The sequence below is a fragment of the Oryzias latipes genome, chromosome 7 (genome assembly GCF_053564925.1).
Source record: "Oryzias latipes strain Hd-rR chromosome 7, Olatipes_Hd-rR_3.1".
In the NCBI taxonomy this organism is placed as follows: Eukaryota; Metazoa; Chordata; class Actinopteri; order Beloniformes; family Adrianichthyidae; genus Oryzias; species Oryzias latipes.
Window position 1 is genome coordinate 32,247,223 of NC_136243.1, and position 18,204 is coordinate 32,265,426.

General features: G+C 37.4%; 1 protein-coding gene across 1 annotated transcript; it reads left to right on the forward strand.

The window, feature by feature from the left end:
- The first annotated feature begins 647 nt into the window (after nucleotides 1–647).
- Nucleotides 648–14,038, forward strand: LOC105354320 (antigen WC1.1). The gene is made up of 20 exons (XM_023956358.2): nucleotides 648–2,459; nucleotides 3,355–3,672; nucleotides 3,761–3,868; nucleotides 4,386–4,592; nucleotides 4,666–4,854; nucleotides 4,929–5,083; nucleotides 6,618–6,765; nucleotides 7,129–7,428; nucleotides 7,512–7,817; nucleotides 7,889–8,179; nucleotides 8,396–8,698; nucleotides 9,241–9,534; nucleotides 9,632–9,892; nucleotides 9,979–10,157; nucleotides 10,480–10,591; nucleotides 10,698–10,847; nucleotides 11,058–11,153; nucleotides 11,891–12,061; nucleotides 12,154–12,334; nucleotides 13,156–14,038. Exons 1-20 carry the CDS (start codon nucleotides 2,399–2,401, stop codon nucleotides 13,187–13,189), a joined length of 3,864 nt encoding a protein of 1,287 aa, XP_023812126.1. The 5' UTR covers nucleotides 648–2,398; the 3' UTR covers nucleotides 13,190–14,038.
- The last annotated feature ends 4,166 nt before the right edge of the window (nucleotides 14,039–18,204 follow it).

Below are 18,204 nucleotides of genomic sequence, written 5' to 3' on the forward strand. Positions count from 1 at the left end.
CTTCTTCAGATGTCAGGAAACTTGCACTGCGTAGAGCCACGCAGGGCACAGGGGATCACACCACTTTTATAAAACCGTGTCTGCTTAGTCCTTCCATCCCAAGCAAGTGTTGCAAATCTGCAAAGCCATCTTTTTTGTATTTCAAATTGCTGAAAGAACATTTTATTTTTTAATTTTTTTGTAGCTACACCAAAACCAAAATAGCAACTGAACACCACCTGTTTTCTTTGTGGAACTGTAAAGTCAAACTGTCCCTGAATGCCACAACAGCAACTTAAGTGTAGGTTTTAATTTATACCTTAAAGCTTATAAATATCATGTATTTTTTTCTCATTTTTCTTTATTGTTGTTTTTGGTGAACCAGGATTTCTATTTTTTGTTTAACTTAACTGGAGAGAGATTTAATTTCCTTTTATTTTCAAACACAAAATAATTAAGTTAAATATCAGGATAAACATGATACACAAAAAATGATGAAGTGCTGAAGTGTGTAGAAGATAAATCTTATTATTTTCACCTTATTGTATTTTATAAGTTCAAGCTGGAGGAATCGGTAATAAACGGAAAATCATTTTTAATTTACTTTTTGATTGAAATTTCTGATTCAAGAAGGTGTATTATTATTATATTGATGTATTATAATATATTGATTAGTTTTATTTATATGTTAGGAAAAACAGTTTATTGTTATTAGGTGATTTAAACAGAACTCAATTCATTACATGTGAATTCTTACGGAAAGATTAACTGAAAAACATTTTGTTGACAAGAAAGAAAATACAAAAAATTCTGTTAATGAAAATTGATTTGTGGATTTGTTGAAACAAATTTGGAAATTAAAGAATAATTTATTTTTCAAATTTTTAAATCTAGCCCCATAAACTGGGAAAATTGGTTAAAATCATTTTTATTTAGAACCAAACAGTCCCAAAAGGCCTAATTCATCCTTTTTTTGTTTTTATTTTTTTTATCATTCCTGTTGAATTATTTCCAATATGTATGGTTATTTTTCTGTTTTTTCTCAGCGGGCTGTAAAATAACGACATCGAGAATCTTCTTCAGCATGAACGTGTTCAAAATAAAATATAAAACAGTAAAACAGTTTGGATGTTCAACACAAATGTTAGACTGTCAGATGTTTCATTTGTACTTTTTATAGTTTCCAGATGTTTACTGATAGCAAAAAGCAGGAAGTTGATCTTTGTTTAGGCAGAATTCATCTTTTTCTTCTTAACTATAGTTTGACATTTTATTGATGTAGGCTGACATTTGAGGTCCTTGATGTCATCTGGGTGTCTGCCTTTCAGAATAAAACACATATATGTGGATTTTTGTTTAAACTCAAAAGGTCATTACAGCTACAGAATGTTTTTATCAAAGGGACGCGCTCTGAAACGTGTCCCATCGCACCTACTCGGAGCGCTTTCCAGTGGCGTGCTAGTTATTTATATCTGAAATGATTTTTTGTCAAAGTTAGTCAAAGTTTTTCTTTGAAATTACCTGTAAGAATGTTTTTTTTTTATTTGTAATTTCTGTTTGTTTAAATGCTAACATGTGAATAAAATTGTTTCCTTAAATGTTTTGGAAAAAATGGGTTATAGTTTAAACATAAAAAAGATGCCCACACTCCTCAAACCCCTAAATTCAAAGCGCTAATCAGTGACGCCGTTATTAAAACTGTTGCTTTTTTTAAAATAGAACGAGTTCCCTCACAGCTTTTAACATTTAGTTTTGAGCGCAACTTACATTTAACTCATTAGATAGTTCCCTTTTTAAAAAACATTTATTCAATTTTTTACAGTTAATGTTGAAAGTACAAGCTCTTAATGATTGTAAATACATTTTGTTCTTTTCCAAGATATTATATTTACTATAAATCTGATCATAAACTCTTTTTGAATAACAATTATGACACCTTTGATTTCATTTTTAGTCCGAATCTCTGTTATGTTTTCTTCACATTTTCATTAAAACGTTGGATCTGATCAGAACCGGATTATGTGAACTATGCAAAACTATAGATTGTTTAATTTAGTAGGGGTGGGATTATACAAGATCGCTTCCTCCAACTCCTTTTCAAGCAATAATTTAAACTTTAAATGACTATTTAATTAAGAAAATGTGACTTAAGTGTGACTTTGTTTTTTTTTTCATAGCATTTTATCATTTCTGTAATGAGTTTGATAAATCTGTGTGATTTTTTTGTATTGTTTTAACCACAATGCTTGAAACAAAAATAAATCAAATCGAAAAACGTTTCCTCTTGACATGTTTTAAAGGTAAGCACTGTTACATCCATCTATGGACATTTTGCTGGAACGTTGGGCGGGTCGTGACGCTGATATAAGAAGGGCAGATCTCATTGTCTGTCAGTTTATTGTCATGAGGTTTTGTAAAGATGCGGTTCCTCCTCCTGCTGATCTGCTCCTCCACACACATTGTTAGTGTGGCAGCTCAAGGCAAGTTCTCATTCTTCTCATTTACAAACGGTGATATGATGGCTTCAGTTTAGTTTAAACAGTGTTTAAATAATTACAGAAAACACTATTTTTGTGCGTTTGTAATATTTTTTATGAAACTGAATAAAAACTGACCTGCAGCTGCTGCTCTGTATAAAAAGTGGCTTCTAAGAAATAAAAGTGGAATGAAATCTTTACATTTCTCAAGAATAAAAGTCATAATTACATTTTTGTAGATATTTGTAGATGTAAACAACATGAACTTATGGCTCTTACCACCCTAAAGGCGGTTGTTCATGCTGATGTGCAATTTTAGAAAAAGACATGAACTAATAAAATACTGTTTCCTTTTAAATTAAGAAAACATAATATGGCTTTTAAATATTTACAGCAATTTAATTATAGCAGTGTTATCATTTTCTATCAACAATATATTTAACCTCTTTTACTTTTAATAGTGAAAGTTTCTTTCAAAATAAAATACCCCCTGTGTTAAAATAAGATCCTCCTCCTGCAGCAGATTGACTTGCAGTTATAATAATTATGCATTCCTATACCTTTACTTTACCTCAGAAGAACAGCTGGACACTGCTGTGCAGCAAAAAATAAGAACAAGCACTTTAAAAGTATAATAAATAGATTTGACCTTTTATCACCATTTTAATTATTTATGTGTGCATTTTGGCAGAACAAAAACTCACAAGTTGATTTAATTTAATTTTAATAAATGGATAAATAAATAACATTTTTTTTCCCAAAACCACCATGCTAAAAGACAAAACAAGGAATGTGCAGTTCAGGTATTCTTTACCAAACTGTGCAAAAGTATACCCCAAAAATACTGAAATGATGGTTTGAGTCGATTTGAATCTGAAACTTTTTTCCTCATCAACAGCCAAAGGTAAAGTTATTCTGCGCGGTGGAGAGAACCCGTGCGAGGGTCATGTTGAAATCTACTACAACAACACAGCGGGGCATGTGGGAGACAAACACTGGGACGACAACATGGAGAAGGTGGTCTGCAGGACCACTCAGTGTGGGGTACCGGTGCCCGGTGCGACCAAAAATGTCCAGAGGCTTGAGAACAGAACGGTGTGGCTGAATGAACTGAAGTGCAGCGGGAACGAGGACAGTCTGTGGGACTGTCCAGGGTATCCGGCTCCAGGCGTCAGCGTCTACCAAAAGCCCACGGTGAAGATGATCAAATGTTCAGGTCTGTTTCACACAGTCATGAAGGAAAAGTTGGTCAAAAAGGATCATTTTTTGTGTTTATGATGTGTTAAAAATGTAAAATCTTCCAGGTCAAATCAAGATAAGTCTTGAACCACATGAATGCCACGGAGTAGCAAAGTACTCTGTGAGCGCGACTCATTCTGGCTACTTCTGCAAGGACAACTGGGGACCAAAAGGTTGGCGTCTTTTAAAAAAAAAAGATTTGCAAAGTGATGTAGATTTTAGGAAATGTGGACTACAAACATTAAAACTGGTGTAAAGGTTTACTGCCCCAGGTTATAAATGTTTTTTTTTTGTCACACTTAAAGGTTTATGTCATGTACACTGCAAAAACAGGATTCTTTGGAAAGTAAAAAAATACCTTTGTTCCAAGATAAATTGATCAATTTTCAATCATGTAAGAAAAATAATCTTATCAAAAAGTTTTTCTACAGCAAAATAATCTGAGATTTGTTTCTTTACCATAATAGGATTTCTGTTTTTCACCCCCTCTGTAAATCTTTTAAATAATATGTTTCAAATGTTAAGGATTTTTGACGTATTTTTACAAGGGGGGGGGGGGGGGGGTTGTTTTTTCTGTGCAGAGCTTTAAGAAGAAAGACACAAAAGATTAAAAAAAAAGTTGTTCTGAATTACAGTGTTTGCCCTGAAAACTTCAGAATTTTTAGCCTGATTGTAATTCTTATCTTACAGACACCCAGACTGCAGAACTGCTGTGCAGAAGTGTTGGATGTGGAGGTTTGAAAGAGATCCCAAGAGCTCGGTGGGTTGACATGAGCAATTATGAAAGATCAGAGAAGATGGGGGTGGATTGTGCTGGCATTGATTCGGTGACCAATCTGTGGCTGTGCGCCGGGAAACCCAACCAGTGCAGAGACCCTGTTGTTGTAACATGTGAAGGTAACACAACAAACAAACACATAATTGCAGTAAAAAGTTGAATATTGCAGAAAATGGTGGTTTTCTTGAACAGGGCACGAGAGGCTGCAGCTTCTAGGAAGTCCGACAAACGTCTGCTCAGGGCAGCTGCAGCAAAAGAAGACTAAATGGGAAGCAGTGAGAAACAACATAAATATCACTGATCGTTTATGCACAGAGGTGAACTGTGGTACCGTCAAAAACTACACATATGTTGATCAAAACCTACACCTGACATGCACAGGTAAATGTGACAAAAACGATTTCACCATTGGCTATGTTAGTGTCTTTGGTAACAGATTTTTTTTTTCTTTACAGACACAGTTAAAGTTGTTTTGATGGACGGCAAGAGAGAAAGCAAATGTTTCGGTCGTGTTCACGTGAACAGGAACGGTTTAAACCAACCGGTGTGCGGCGCTGGCTGGACTGCAGAGAATTCACATATGGTCTGTAAGGAACTGAGCTGTGGAAAGGTAAGCCCCCACCAGGAGCATAAACGACATTAACTAGAAAGTTTTCAAGTGGGTTTGAATCTAGCCTATTACACTGGAAAATACTTGCAACAACTACAGTATGTATAGGAGTACTACGGAAAGTTTTATATGGTATCAAAGTATTTTTTTCTGAGATTTTTTGCTCAAAAAATGTAATTCGTTGTTAATTCTTAAACGCTTGTTTTTTGTGAAATGCAAAAAGTATCTGAAACAAGAAGACAAAACACAATTGTGCTCTAAACAAATGAATCTGCAGATGGAACTACAAATCAATTTTACTTAATCACAAACATTCATTCAGCCTTAAGTTGTCTCAGAAATAAAGATCTCAGATTGTGTTAATCTTTGTACGTCTACAAAACAATTACATGAATTCATGACGGTTATTGGCTACAATAACTTTGTTTTAATTGACTATGGATTTGGATTTAATAATTTTACCTTAATGGAAACACAACAACTTCAAAAAACCTTTGAGATGGGTTTTTTATCTTTTAAAGGAAGAGGTGGTTTTTGAGGCGAATTGAAATTTATACACAATATTTTGGGAAACTGCAATGCAAACACTTTTTTTTAATTGAATGAGTCACTTGACCGACAACCGGATGGCTCCTTGGTAGGAACTGGCTGTCTTGGGCGCAGCAGGCGCGACCAGACGTCCCACAGCATCACGGCTCATCAAAGGTTGAACCTGTCATTGTTGGAACAACAGCTCCTCTGTAAAATCACCAACCTGATTTCCCTAAAGGGCTTTATCCGTAGCCGCTCCCACGTGTAAGGAGCTCGCCGCTCCATGACCTGAATAAGACGCCAACGTCTCCTTTGATAGATGATGATAAGCGCTAGAGCCATGGCAGAAATGTAAATGTATCTGCTGTCAATCAAAGCATTGTTCACATCCGTTGCCGTGTTTTTGAATGACTTATGACGTGAGTTGGTTTTTGTTTATTTGCATAATGATGATTTAATGAAAGCAGTGTCAATGCAAAATTGCGCTTTTCGACATTTCCAAAATGTTGATAAAATTGTGCACATATGTGTGATGAAACTGCAGCTAATGATCCATTTTATCTCTCTTGAAAAACGTTTTTTTGTCAAGAAAAATGCCAGCCTTTGTACATGTTTTTGTTGTGTCTATTTTAACTGTTATTAAATGTTTAGTAAATTTGGCAGCACACTGTCTTCATTTACATCTGTACTTTAAACAAGAGAAGCAGTGTTAAATTTTTCTGCAGATGTGGAGAAACATTTGCAGCACAATTTTAGTCATCTTCAGTGGATTTTATTTTTATTTTTTTATCTGAATTTGAAAAAAGTAAATTTGTTTGTTGGTTGTTGCCAGCAGTAGCAGTAGTAGCAGCTAGCTTACTGGAGGAAGAACTACACCAAGACCATACAGTTTTCCTGGAACATACACTGTTTCATTTTACATAACATAATTCTACTGCTGGAGTTATAATTGAGCATAAACATTATATGTCTAGGATGTTTGATAGTAATTTCTTTCCTACAGTTAATTGAATGGACGAACAAAGCTCCAGTAGGACCAGGGGTCATGGATGATGTCAACTGTTCGGGCAACGAGTCGTCTCTGTGGCACTGCAAGGCCCGGCACGGCCCACAGCTGACCTGTCAGCAAACGCCACACGTTATCTGTTCAGGTGGGAAACAGCAAATTACCGTCTGTTAGACCATTTTTAAGTCACACATGAATGTTAATAATCACATAAAATTATTGGTTTGTTCAAATTAAAGACAGTAATCCTGTGGAAAAAAAAAGAGAAACTTTTACAGTTCTAGACTTCATTTGACATGAGTTAAAGAATCACATTAAGAAAACCTTTTTTTTTAAATTAAGGAATTTTCATGTTTAAATTCAATATTTGCATAGTAAAGATGTTATTTTTCTATGAATTACTGTACCTTTTTGTATGGTCATACAAACAAGCACATAGCACATCAGGAGCAGAAAAGCGCTGTATTCTGTTTGTGTTTGACCTGTTTCCACCTATATTGGGTCGCAGGAAGTGTTAAGTTTAGTCTTGCGGACGGTCCTGGGAAATGTGCTGGTAGGCTGGACGTCCTGCATGGAGGCGAATGGAAAAGGGTCGCTAAAAGCAAATGGAATGAGAAATATTCAGACAACATCTGTCAACGCCTCAACTGTGGAAAGACAACCGGAGAAAACCATCCTGAAAGGTTCTTCCAGGGTTCTGGAAGCTTTGTTTCCATAGCGTGTGACCAAAACCAGCCTGATATTTCTGAATGTGTTAAATCTGAGCAAAACACACGAAATGAAGAAGCTGTGGGAATAACCTGTGAGAGTAAGGACCTTTTCATCTCCATCTTTCATGTACTGTCAATGCTTTTAAATTGAAAGTTTTATATCCCAAATGTCTCTGTGCAGATCATGAAGTGGTTTTTCTGAAGGGATCTGAATCCTGTTCTGGAGCGGTGGGAATCAGACAGAACAACAACACCTTCTGGCTCTCCGGGTCCAATGAGACCTGGAACTCTGAGGCTGCAGAAACGCTGTGTCAGCAGATGCACTGTGGCCGCCTCACCAAGTTCTCCTCCAGCTCTTCTGCTGGTGACATTTCTGATATGATCTTCAGAGCTTACCGCTGCTCTGGAAAGCAAAGGTCTCTCTTTGACTGTGACAAAGTGGAACTTCCTGACCACAATGAGAACATTGCTCAGGTGGAATGCTCAGGTAATGTCAAACATCTTTCTGTCTCACATAAGTGCTTCATTTGACTCTTTCTCCTTTGAATCCCATTATAGGAAAAATCAATGTAAGCCTGAGTGAAGGCTGCTGGGGAAAAGTCCGTATTTTTGCAGAAGGAAAGTCTGAAGGTGTCTGTGCAGACTCCTGGACTGAGGAAATGTCTAAAACTCTGTGTCAAGAAACGAGCTGTGGGGAAGCTGTCTTTAAAGCTCGCAAACTTCCCGCAAGGGAAGTTGTTACGTTCAAAAGTCTGCACACCGTCGGCAATACTTCTAACCTGAGGGAAAGCACCTTTGTTAAAACGGAAAAAAGAGAAACGTGTGTCCCGGCCTACGTCATCTGTGGAGGTAAAACCTCATTCACACAGTTAATTCTCTTTACAAATGTGCAAAATTAAGGGCTTGTCTTACCTTAAAAATCCTTAAGTTGTTAAACCATTTAATTTTAAAACTGAGTGTATTTAAACTCTGTGTATGTAAATACCCACATTAGGTGTAGTTAATAATATGAATTTAGAGACTGCACAAATCACTTAACACAAACAGATTTTCATTGTCATCCAGGCAGAGAAAACATCCGATTCCGTCCTTCCCGGGATAAATGTTCAGGAGTTGTTGAGGCATTCTATGAAGGGGACTGGCTCCCCATGAGCACGAATGCTGCCATAAGATTTGGTGCTGACTATGATTTCTGTGAACACCAGAAATGTGGTAAATCTGAAAATCCTCCAACTCGCCTTGGACTCCCACATGACGGTGAAGCCATCACCGCGATAGACTGTTCAGGAGATGGCTCAAAAGATGCCTTTAAGGTGTGCAGCATCAGTCTTACAAGAAACAGCGTTCTTGGAGTCCAACAATGTTCAGGTTCGTTCAAATCTGAATCTATCCAAATCATCTAACATCGTTTCACAGCGTCAAGCTTTAAACGCTGTTTCACTGAAACCAAATGAGGACTTTATATCTGCAGCTATAATAAGTCAAAAAAGTATTATTCCAGTTGTGCCTCATTAAAAAAAGTCATTTAATTTCATTACTTGTGAAGTTGTTGTGTATCAAGTGAGACAAACCCACATGGTCTCACTGTTTTCATGTTATAACATCAGCAGTGTTGTCAGGTATACTGCTCATTGGTTGATAAACTCCTAAAGAAAACATCTTTGTGGAGGTACTGATAAAATAACAGATAGGGAAGCAATTAGAATTGTATTTGAAAATGTTTAATAACTCATGTCCCAAGAGAAAAATTTTCGAAAAGATTAAATTGGTGGAATTTCCTCAAACAAGTGAACAAAAAACTGAGAATAGGGTTTCTCTGTTATAGTGACTTTCTTGCACAGTTTAAAACTTTTCAGTTCTTTGTCTGGACTACTTGAAGCTCTTGTGTGTTTGTCTCTGCTGCTGTTCAGACTGGAGGGAGATAGTTCTAGAAGACGATGGCTGTAAGGGAGAAGTGGCTGTTTACTCTCAAGCAGGAAGGATGCTCGTCTCCAGCGAAGGTTGGACGGAGACAGAGGGGAACCGACTTTGTAAGGATTTGCAGTGCGGCAAATTCAAGACTAAAAGAGAAGTTTCAGGGGACGATTCCTTCTGGAACAAAACCTTTAAATGTGCAAATGATGGAAAGGCTGAAAGTATTTGGGACTGTGAGACAGAAACTCCTCCTTCACTGCAGAGGAAGAAACTCTTCATTGAATGTCAAGGTGAGATTTACTTCTGAAGAACTTGTCAGTGTTGTGAAAGGTGAGGTCAAAGTGTGTACCTGTCCCTGTTTGATGTGAGGATCTCTGTTCTTCTCAGGTCAGTCAAAGGTCAGCCTGTCTAGCAGCTGTTCTGGAGAAGTCAGGATCAACTCTTCTCCAGTGTGCAATCAAAACTGGGACACCGACTATTCAAACAGGGTCTGTCAAGAACTGAACTGTGGCAATGCCTTTGACCATTCTGGATTGTCTGGTAAAAAACCTGGACATTATGTCAGTTGTGACCAACACCACCATGTCCTGGGTCAGTGTGGCAGAGTGGAGGGAACGTGCCAAAGCTCTGTTTCCATCCACTGTTACAGTAAGTTTGTTTGCATCCTTTTTTTTATTTTTTAAGGATTTACTATGGTCATTTAACTTTTCATTTCAATTCTTTGTTTTTTACAGAAAATATTTCATTTTCGACATCAGAAAATTGCGGAGGTCATCTTATAGTCAATTATGGAAAAAAGCGGGAAAATGTTTGTGCTGACAAAGAAGCATTAAATAAAGATTTGTTAGACACCTTGTGCAAGATGATGAACTGTGAGGCGAACGACAAGCCAACAAAAGAAGCAATTCCAGAGGTTTGATTGAATTTTCATTCCCAAAATTTTGCAGTGTTTTTTGGACCATAAGTCGCTCCGAAGTGGTTGTCGCAACAGCCAAAAAATGCATAACAAAGAAAAATAACCTCTGGACTATGAGCCGCACTATTGGGAGATAAGTGTGATGCTTTTGAACAACTCCACCAACCTTTGAACTTTTTCTTTAAATTTGTAGTTTTTCTCTAACAGAAGTAAAAACAGTAGGAGTTCAGTAGTTTTAACTGCAGTCCTCATCATTATATATCAAAGTGTTGTGGTAACCAAAGACCCAGCAATTCAAAGATTTGTCTTACATCACCAGACGACCCGTAGCTGGAAAAAGCTCCACTGTCCAGCAGATGTCAGGGATGTAAAGTACTGTGTGACCACACAACCTTGTAAGACAAACAAACAAGTGACTCTCCAGTGTAAAGGTACATCACTGGCTACATATCAATGTCTGTGTGTGTTCACATGTTTGTGTTGTTTCACTGGACGGCTACAATCATCTCACTGAATTGCAAATGCATTTGATTTCAGGTTACATACAAAGGAAACCAGATCCCCCCCAAAAAAAACCAACTTCCGCTATTGTCATAGGGTTGGGAATAGGTGTGGTTGTGTTGATTCTAATTGTTTTATTTGTACGGAAACTGATTGTCCGGAGGACTCAGAAATCCAGAGTTTTACGTGAGTACATTTGTTATCTTTTATACAGCCTGTCCAACAATTTTAAGTTCTTAAAATCCTGCTTTGTCGCTGACCATGATCTCATTTAATTTACGTGTTTACAAATCCAACAAGTACTGACATCTATGTTTTTTACATGTAATTCTAATCTCTTCTATTGTTTGAAAGCTGAAAGCATCGATCCTCTTTCTCTTACGAATCCTTCTGTAGAACAAATGTTTCCAGACAGAGAAATTGATTTTGACAGTGAAATGTATGAAGAAATGAACCAACCAGATGACATGGAGGAGGACTTCAGACAGGACAGTGAGTTTCTTTCCTATTGGCTCAGTTCACCAGTCAATATGTGTACATGTTTAGTCATGTATGAGACACAAAGTGACTCATGAATGAGGCACGTATTAAAGCCTTAGTTACATGGGGGTTGGCACATACGAGTGCTGCAGGTTTTTGGGTTGTCTGGCCCGTGGAGTATCATAGAGAGAAGCGGCTCCATCTTAGGGAGACTGCAGGAGTGTCTTGCAGTTCCCTTGAGGCTTGTACTGTCACCTTAAGGTTTGTCATGATAATGGAACGTACCACTGCTGTTTGTGTGGTCGGTGTATCGTGAAGTATTTGTAAAGATAATATAAGTTGCAGTCACTTATGATGTTCAAGTTAAACTGTTTGATGGTGTCCATATACCCTTAGTAAGGTGCGGGTACTGGCTCCTTACTGACCATGCACAAATGCTGCTCACACATGTGATACGCAAGTAGGATTGCCACACAAACTATTCTTTAATTGTATCATTTCCTAGTTTCTAATGCTATGTACACACTGGGTGTGTGGCGCATTCAACAACACGCTTTTACCATACGATGTTCCCAATCAGGACTTGATCTGGAACAAATAGACCAAATGGTTTTCCCAGTCTGAGTGCACCCTAAGGCATGAGCAAAAGCTGGAGTTTTGCATTCCGATTTCAGATAATCTGGTTAGGATCACAGAGCTTTGTCAGCTGAAATTGAATTTTCATTTTGGTGCCTTGCTGCTGTTTTCAGGATTCTTGGCCGAAACTGAGTTTGTGAAGGGCAAAGGTGCGCAGAGCTCTTCCTCTCTGCAGTACGATGACGTGGATGAAGTGACTGAGGCTCATCCTCTGACCCCTAAAGAATTAACGCCTGCTTCCTTAAGAGAACCCTACCGACAAGAAGGAGCTTCATACCAAAGCGGTGGAAAGTTCTGACATTTTAATGCAGATTTGAACCTTTTATCCATCTTTTAATTCACAACAACCAAAGACTTACGAGTTTTCCTTTTACAGATGGAGTCACTTATGAAGTGGATGACCTGCCTGAGAATTACGACGACGTTGGAGACATCGCTGCTAATGTGCAGACTACAACCGACGTCCACAACCAGCTTAAGGCCACACCTAGGAGCAGCACAGCGCCACCTGAAGGCCAACAGAGCGATGAAGATTACCTTGAGCCTGATCAGAATGGGTGAGACCAAGAAAGGGTAAAATTGTGCTTAAACTAAACTCAGATGAAATATTTTCCATTCATGAAATATCTATAAAATCAGTCAAACGTGGTTCGAGTGGTAACAGAACAGACACCTGAATTATTTTAAAGTTTTTAACATTGAATTTGTGCTCTATTGAAGTGCAAACTTAAATCTAGTTTTTGTCAGAAGTTTTCAAATCTACATTGGTTTGAAACAAACGTTCAACATTTTATTTAAAATGTACTTTATTAATGTAGAGAATTTTAAGATATTTTAAAAGATATTCTTAAACAGCTATTTTAAACATTTATTTTTTAATAATTCTTTAAAGCAAAGAAAATTAGAAATGAACTTTTGAAGCACATCATTAATTTCAATGCTTCTCTTCTCTATGAAACTTCTGCTTTAGCTGTTATAGACTATACTATACTTGCACAATTTGTGTTTTTGCTCTGACAACATTATAAATGCTCCACATGAATTTTCTTTTCGACTTTCAAATGAACAAACAAATATTTCTCTTTGTATTGTTTTAATATTTTAACAGGACTTTGCTGTATAAACTAGTTTATTCTGACATGAATTAAAGCTGTGATTGTTTTTTTTAATTGTCTCTGCAAGAAATACTGCAGAAATGTTTTCTTTTATAATCTTTTAGATGTTTGACAGTTTTGTTATTAGTTGCAAACTTGACGGTTATCAAGCTTAAATGTATACGTGTTAAACTAATATGTTCAGGTGAACAGGAGCTATTCTAAAGAAAATGTTATTTTTAAAAGAGTCTTAGTCAATTCTTCATATGTTTTCATTCCCTCAGCTTTCAAGCAGTATATGTGAACTGGACTGAGTGACCCCCCCTCCCCCCGACATTCCAAACAGGAAGTACCCCCTGGCTCCTTGAAGCCAAAACCCAATAGACTTCTATAAAGAAATACACAACTGTTTTTCAGTCATTCTATTGGTCAGATTAACATTCTTGCTCTGATACAATTTTATCACATGTTCTTGATAATCATATTATATTTTTTCTGGAGTTCAACCTACAAACTGACCAATCAGTCGCCTCACTACACGTGGGTGGTCTTGTGTAGAACATTCAAAACGACAGACAGACAGCGCTTTTAGGTGGTAGGGGTGTGGCCTTCCTCCAAGCTCACTCCCAATTTGCGAGAGTGGTTGCCATAGAAACGTTGACTAAGACTAATTCAGACTGTTTGCTGATGACAGCTGGCGTCAACATGGTGGCTTTCCTCTAGCGGAAAAAACAAATGAGCTCGTTTGGTTGGAGCCAGAACTGAACCATTTTCTATGAGTGATGTTGCACTTACTCAGTCTAGTTCTCATATTCAGGCAAAGGTTTCAAACTTTAATTGTATCATTGGATACAATGGAAGTTAAAAAAAAAAACATTTAAAATGTATTTCTTTTTAATGAATTTTTTTTTGAGGTGTAAACCTTCACATATTTTCTCAGTTTAAGCTTAAAAAACCAAACTATATTTTTTCCGATCCAGGTTAGAATAAAAAAGGAATTGTTCACTCTTGGATAAAAACAATAAAAATAGCTAATAAATGTTTGTGTACCCTGTAACAAAACCAAATGTGTTTTAAAGACATTGTGTTAGGTATCAGTAAATGTTTTATAGTTTTTCTTTTTTTTTTAAATATAGCTAATTTCTTGAATAAAAAACTTAAAACTCATTTGCGTTTATCAATCCATTCTTTGTTATTCCTTGTTTACCATCTTCCTTTCTTTGCTGACTCAAACCCTTAAAGTATTTTAAATATTATTTAATACTAAATGCTATGTATTTTCATGTTGTGATGTGTAATTTTTTCCAGAGACTTGTAAGGACCCTCAGCACGATTCATTTGGAAATGGCTCAGATGTTGAGTATCAAACTGTATGTTAAATATAAGTATATAGTTTGATACACAGCACAAAAAGCCGTTTTTTCCAACAGACTTCAGTTGCTCACAGTTAATTACTCCTGGTGTAAATGTTATATTTAGATTTTTTTTTATTCCAACTTTGACTTTTTCCTTGGAACCCTCAAATCTGGACTCAACTGTGACTCCAGGAAGAGCGCCTTGGAGCCCGTTCTTTCACGTATGTTTGCAGAGGGATGGTCAAAGTGATGACTTTATAGACTTGAGGCTCTCATTTCAGGTGTTCAGATGTGTGAGTAAAGACTTTTTACTAAATGACATCTGTTCACTGAAAGATGGCGGTTACACGTTGTAGTTAGGGAACAAATAAGCATTTTTTAACTAACAAATGTTTTTGATGTAAACAAAGGTGATTTTTTTTTCCAGAGATAAAACAGTTTTTTCTCCCTTTAACATAAAAAATAAAACAATTTGTTAGAATTCAGAAAATGTTAAAATTTGGATTTTCTAGTTTGATGGATTTTTTTTTCTTCCATGAGCAGTCTTCACTTTTCCTGCAGGTTGGCACTCTGGAAGTGTAGGAAGGAGTTGGTTAATATGGGTAATATTGTCATTCACAGAGCACAGAATAAATTGGTGCCATCCATCCATTAAAACAAGGCTTGATGTGCACTTTTGGTTTCATTCAACTCTTAACCAGGATCACACTCTTCATTAGACCTCTGATTAACCGATTAACCCTTGTGCTATCCTAGGCTTTTTAAGATTGGACGTTGGGTCATCTAGACCCCCTAGACAGTGCGCTGAACCTTTTTTCTTCAATGATTTATGATCTTCACTGGTGTCCATGGATTACATGAAATCTTTCCACCTTTATCCACCTTTGTCATGGTAGGGAGAACACGTCAAAGTAAGAGTGGGGTCATAGGATAGCACAAGGGTTATAAGCCCCCATTGCAATTACAATATCCAGCAGCCTGTATACAACAGTAAAACATTTCATTTCAAATGTACCTTTTGGAATATCTAGCATTCCTATTTACAATCTCTTTAGACCACTATTTGTTGCTAAGTCATCTGGATTTAGCGTTTTTTCTTGAAGACATTTTCCCCTTTATCTAGCTTTAAAAAAGGACTGAGAGAGAGAGAACCCCCCCCCCCCCCCCCGACATTCCAATCAGGAAGTACCCTCTGGTTCCAAAAATCCATTGATTTCAATAGAAGAATAAACAGATGTTACTCAGTCATTGGTCAGAATAACTAATCTTATTCGGATATCATTTTGTGTAACATCGTCTTGATAATCCTAGTTTTTTCTAATAATTTTTTGTTCTTTGTAGGTTAATGCATTTAAGTTATAAACTGACCAATCAGATGCCTCAATAAAAGTAGGTGGTGCCTGCTGGACCCTACGTCCAATGATGAAAATGTTTGACAGATATCGTGTAGCCCGCTTAAGTGGTAGGGAACTCAGTCCAAATTGATGGAAGTGGTTGCCGTGGAAACGTTGAATCATTGCTGTATCCAAAAAATATGGCGATAGAATTGACTTCCTTTTTGTTGGAGCCCGAAATAAATCATATTCTATGGGTTACATCAGAGTTATCATTTAATGACAATGCCTTTATCTAAGAGACTTTCTTAATTCAGAGTAATACTCTTCACAAATACTTTTATTTAATCTCCAAGCATTTAGTACTTTTCCTTAGAACACTTTTACAGGTAACTACAGGAACCAGGATTCGAACCACCAACACCACTGTGACCCTTCATGCAACATATGTTTTTTAAATCCAAAAATTGCTTGAAACACTGCATTACATGAAAAAAATTGCATATGAAAATGAAGTTAAAATACTTGTGTGTGCAATAAAGGAGTCACAGGGGAGCCATCAGCCTGTTTCAGAAGGTGGATAGTCCCTGGCGGATGAAAAAACATGCATGCTTAGGAGTTGATGCTTTGCTGATCTTGTCGCTAAATTTGTGGAGCAGAAGCAACAGACCACTGCTACCCCACACCTAAAATATTTGTGGCTTCTATTGTAAAACATGGCTTCCGTCTCAAAGTTGATGGATGGTTCGGTTAAACGTCAGAGCTGATCATGTTTGATAAATGCAGAATGTGAGGTCAGCACTGATCTGAGGGGTTTTAGCTGGTAGATCAGATGATCAGAATATTTTTTACTTCTTTAGCTGCAGCAGTTCACTTGGTTCACATATAACTATTTCAACCTTTATTTGTCTAATTATTTTTGTTAAACAGGATTTAGGACACAAATGCTGTGAGCACATTTCAATAAATAAAAAAAAAAAAAAGACATTTGAATGCAAATCACATGTTCTGATATATCATAGTCTTCTCAGTTGACTGGATATACTGGATGTATATCTGTTCTTCAACCATCTTACATTTATACTCAGCATCATGTACACACATTCACAAATCTGCACTCACCGGCCACTTCATTAGCTACACCTTCCTAACACCGGGTTGGACCCAGTAAGGGGCCTGTAGATTTCTCTCAAATCTCGGTGTGTTTGTGTGAGTCAAGGATCACACTAGATGGAGCTAGAACACTGTTTTAATGTCGAGCATGCAGCCATCGTACATCCTCCAACAGAACTGAACATTCTACGGTGTCCTGTAAGGGTATAAAATACGGACATTCTACTGAATGATGTACATCCCTTCTCGTTAGCTTAAACCTTCCAGGTGTATAGAACAAAATGTAACAAATTGTTAGTGGTTTCAATGTAAAATAAATGCATCTTACTGACTTGAATATATTTAGCAGAAAACAAGCATTGTTTTAGCTCTCAGCAAATGTTTATTTATGTTTAAAACACTTAAATGAAACATTGCTTGTGACAGAACAATACAAACCTAACAGCCTGAAAACAGCTCTTTTTTATTTATTTATTTTTTCACATTCACTCCATATATCTGGGGTTAGGCTTGCAGACACGCCTAGAACGTGTAATATAGTGACCACCTGATGAATCCCTCTGAGGCGATGTATTGGGCGTGGACACGGTGAGTGGTGGGCATTGTAACGGAAGTGTGTGTTTGTCAGCATTTGTTTTGGAATCGGTGAGAGTTGCACCGTCCGAGTTCTCTTTGAGGTGAGATGGGGGCAGCAGTTCTGGCACAGGGAGGATGTGGAGGCGGTTTCTTCTGTATTCTCTTCCTTGTGACTGAATGAAGAAGGATCTTGGTTCTGAACAGATGCTCTTGACGACACCTAGCTTGTCGTGACCATGAGTGGTCTGCATCCCAACAGCTTGTCCTTCTGGCAGAGGTGGAAGTGGGCGGCTTGACTTGTAATAACGCTTATGAACAAGTTTTTTGTGAAGAAGCTGGGCATGAACCTGCTGAGCCTGCAGTGGTCGAGGTGTTAGGAGTGAAGTGCTTACTGGCAAGGCTATACGGGTCCGTCTTGACATTAGTCGTTGAGCCGGAGAGCTAAGTGTGGAGTCACGGGGAGTGTTTCTCATGTTTAGAAGATTGAGGAACACATCGGTCCTGTCTCTATGAGACTTTTCCATAAGCTGTTTTGCACTGCCTACTGCTTTCTCAGCAAGACCATTGGATTGTGGATATTTAGGACTGCTGGTGACATGAGTGAAATCCCAATGCCTTGCAAAATCCTTAAACATCTGGCTGGTGTATTGAGTCCCATTGTCTGTGAGAAGAACATGAGGAATGCCATGAACAGCAAAGTGTATCTTTAACTTGCTGATGGCACTGGATGATTTCAAGTCACTTAAAAGGTCAACGTCAAACCAACCAGAGTATGAATCGACAAGCCCCTGGTAGTGTTTTCAAGTCAAAGTCAACTTTATTGTCAAATATGCTGCATCCGTAAGACATGCAGCACAGATGAAATTGCTTTCCTCTCACCCCACAGTGCAAGCAGCATATAAAATAATAAATAAACAACTTAAAAAATAGATAAAAAGACACCAATAATAAGACA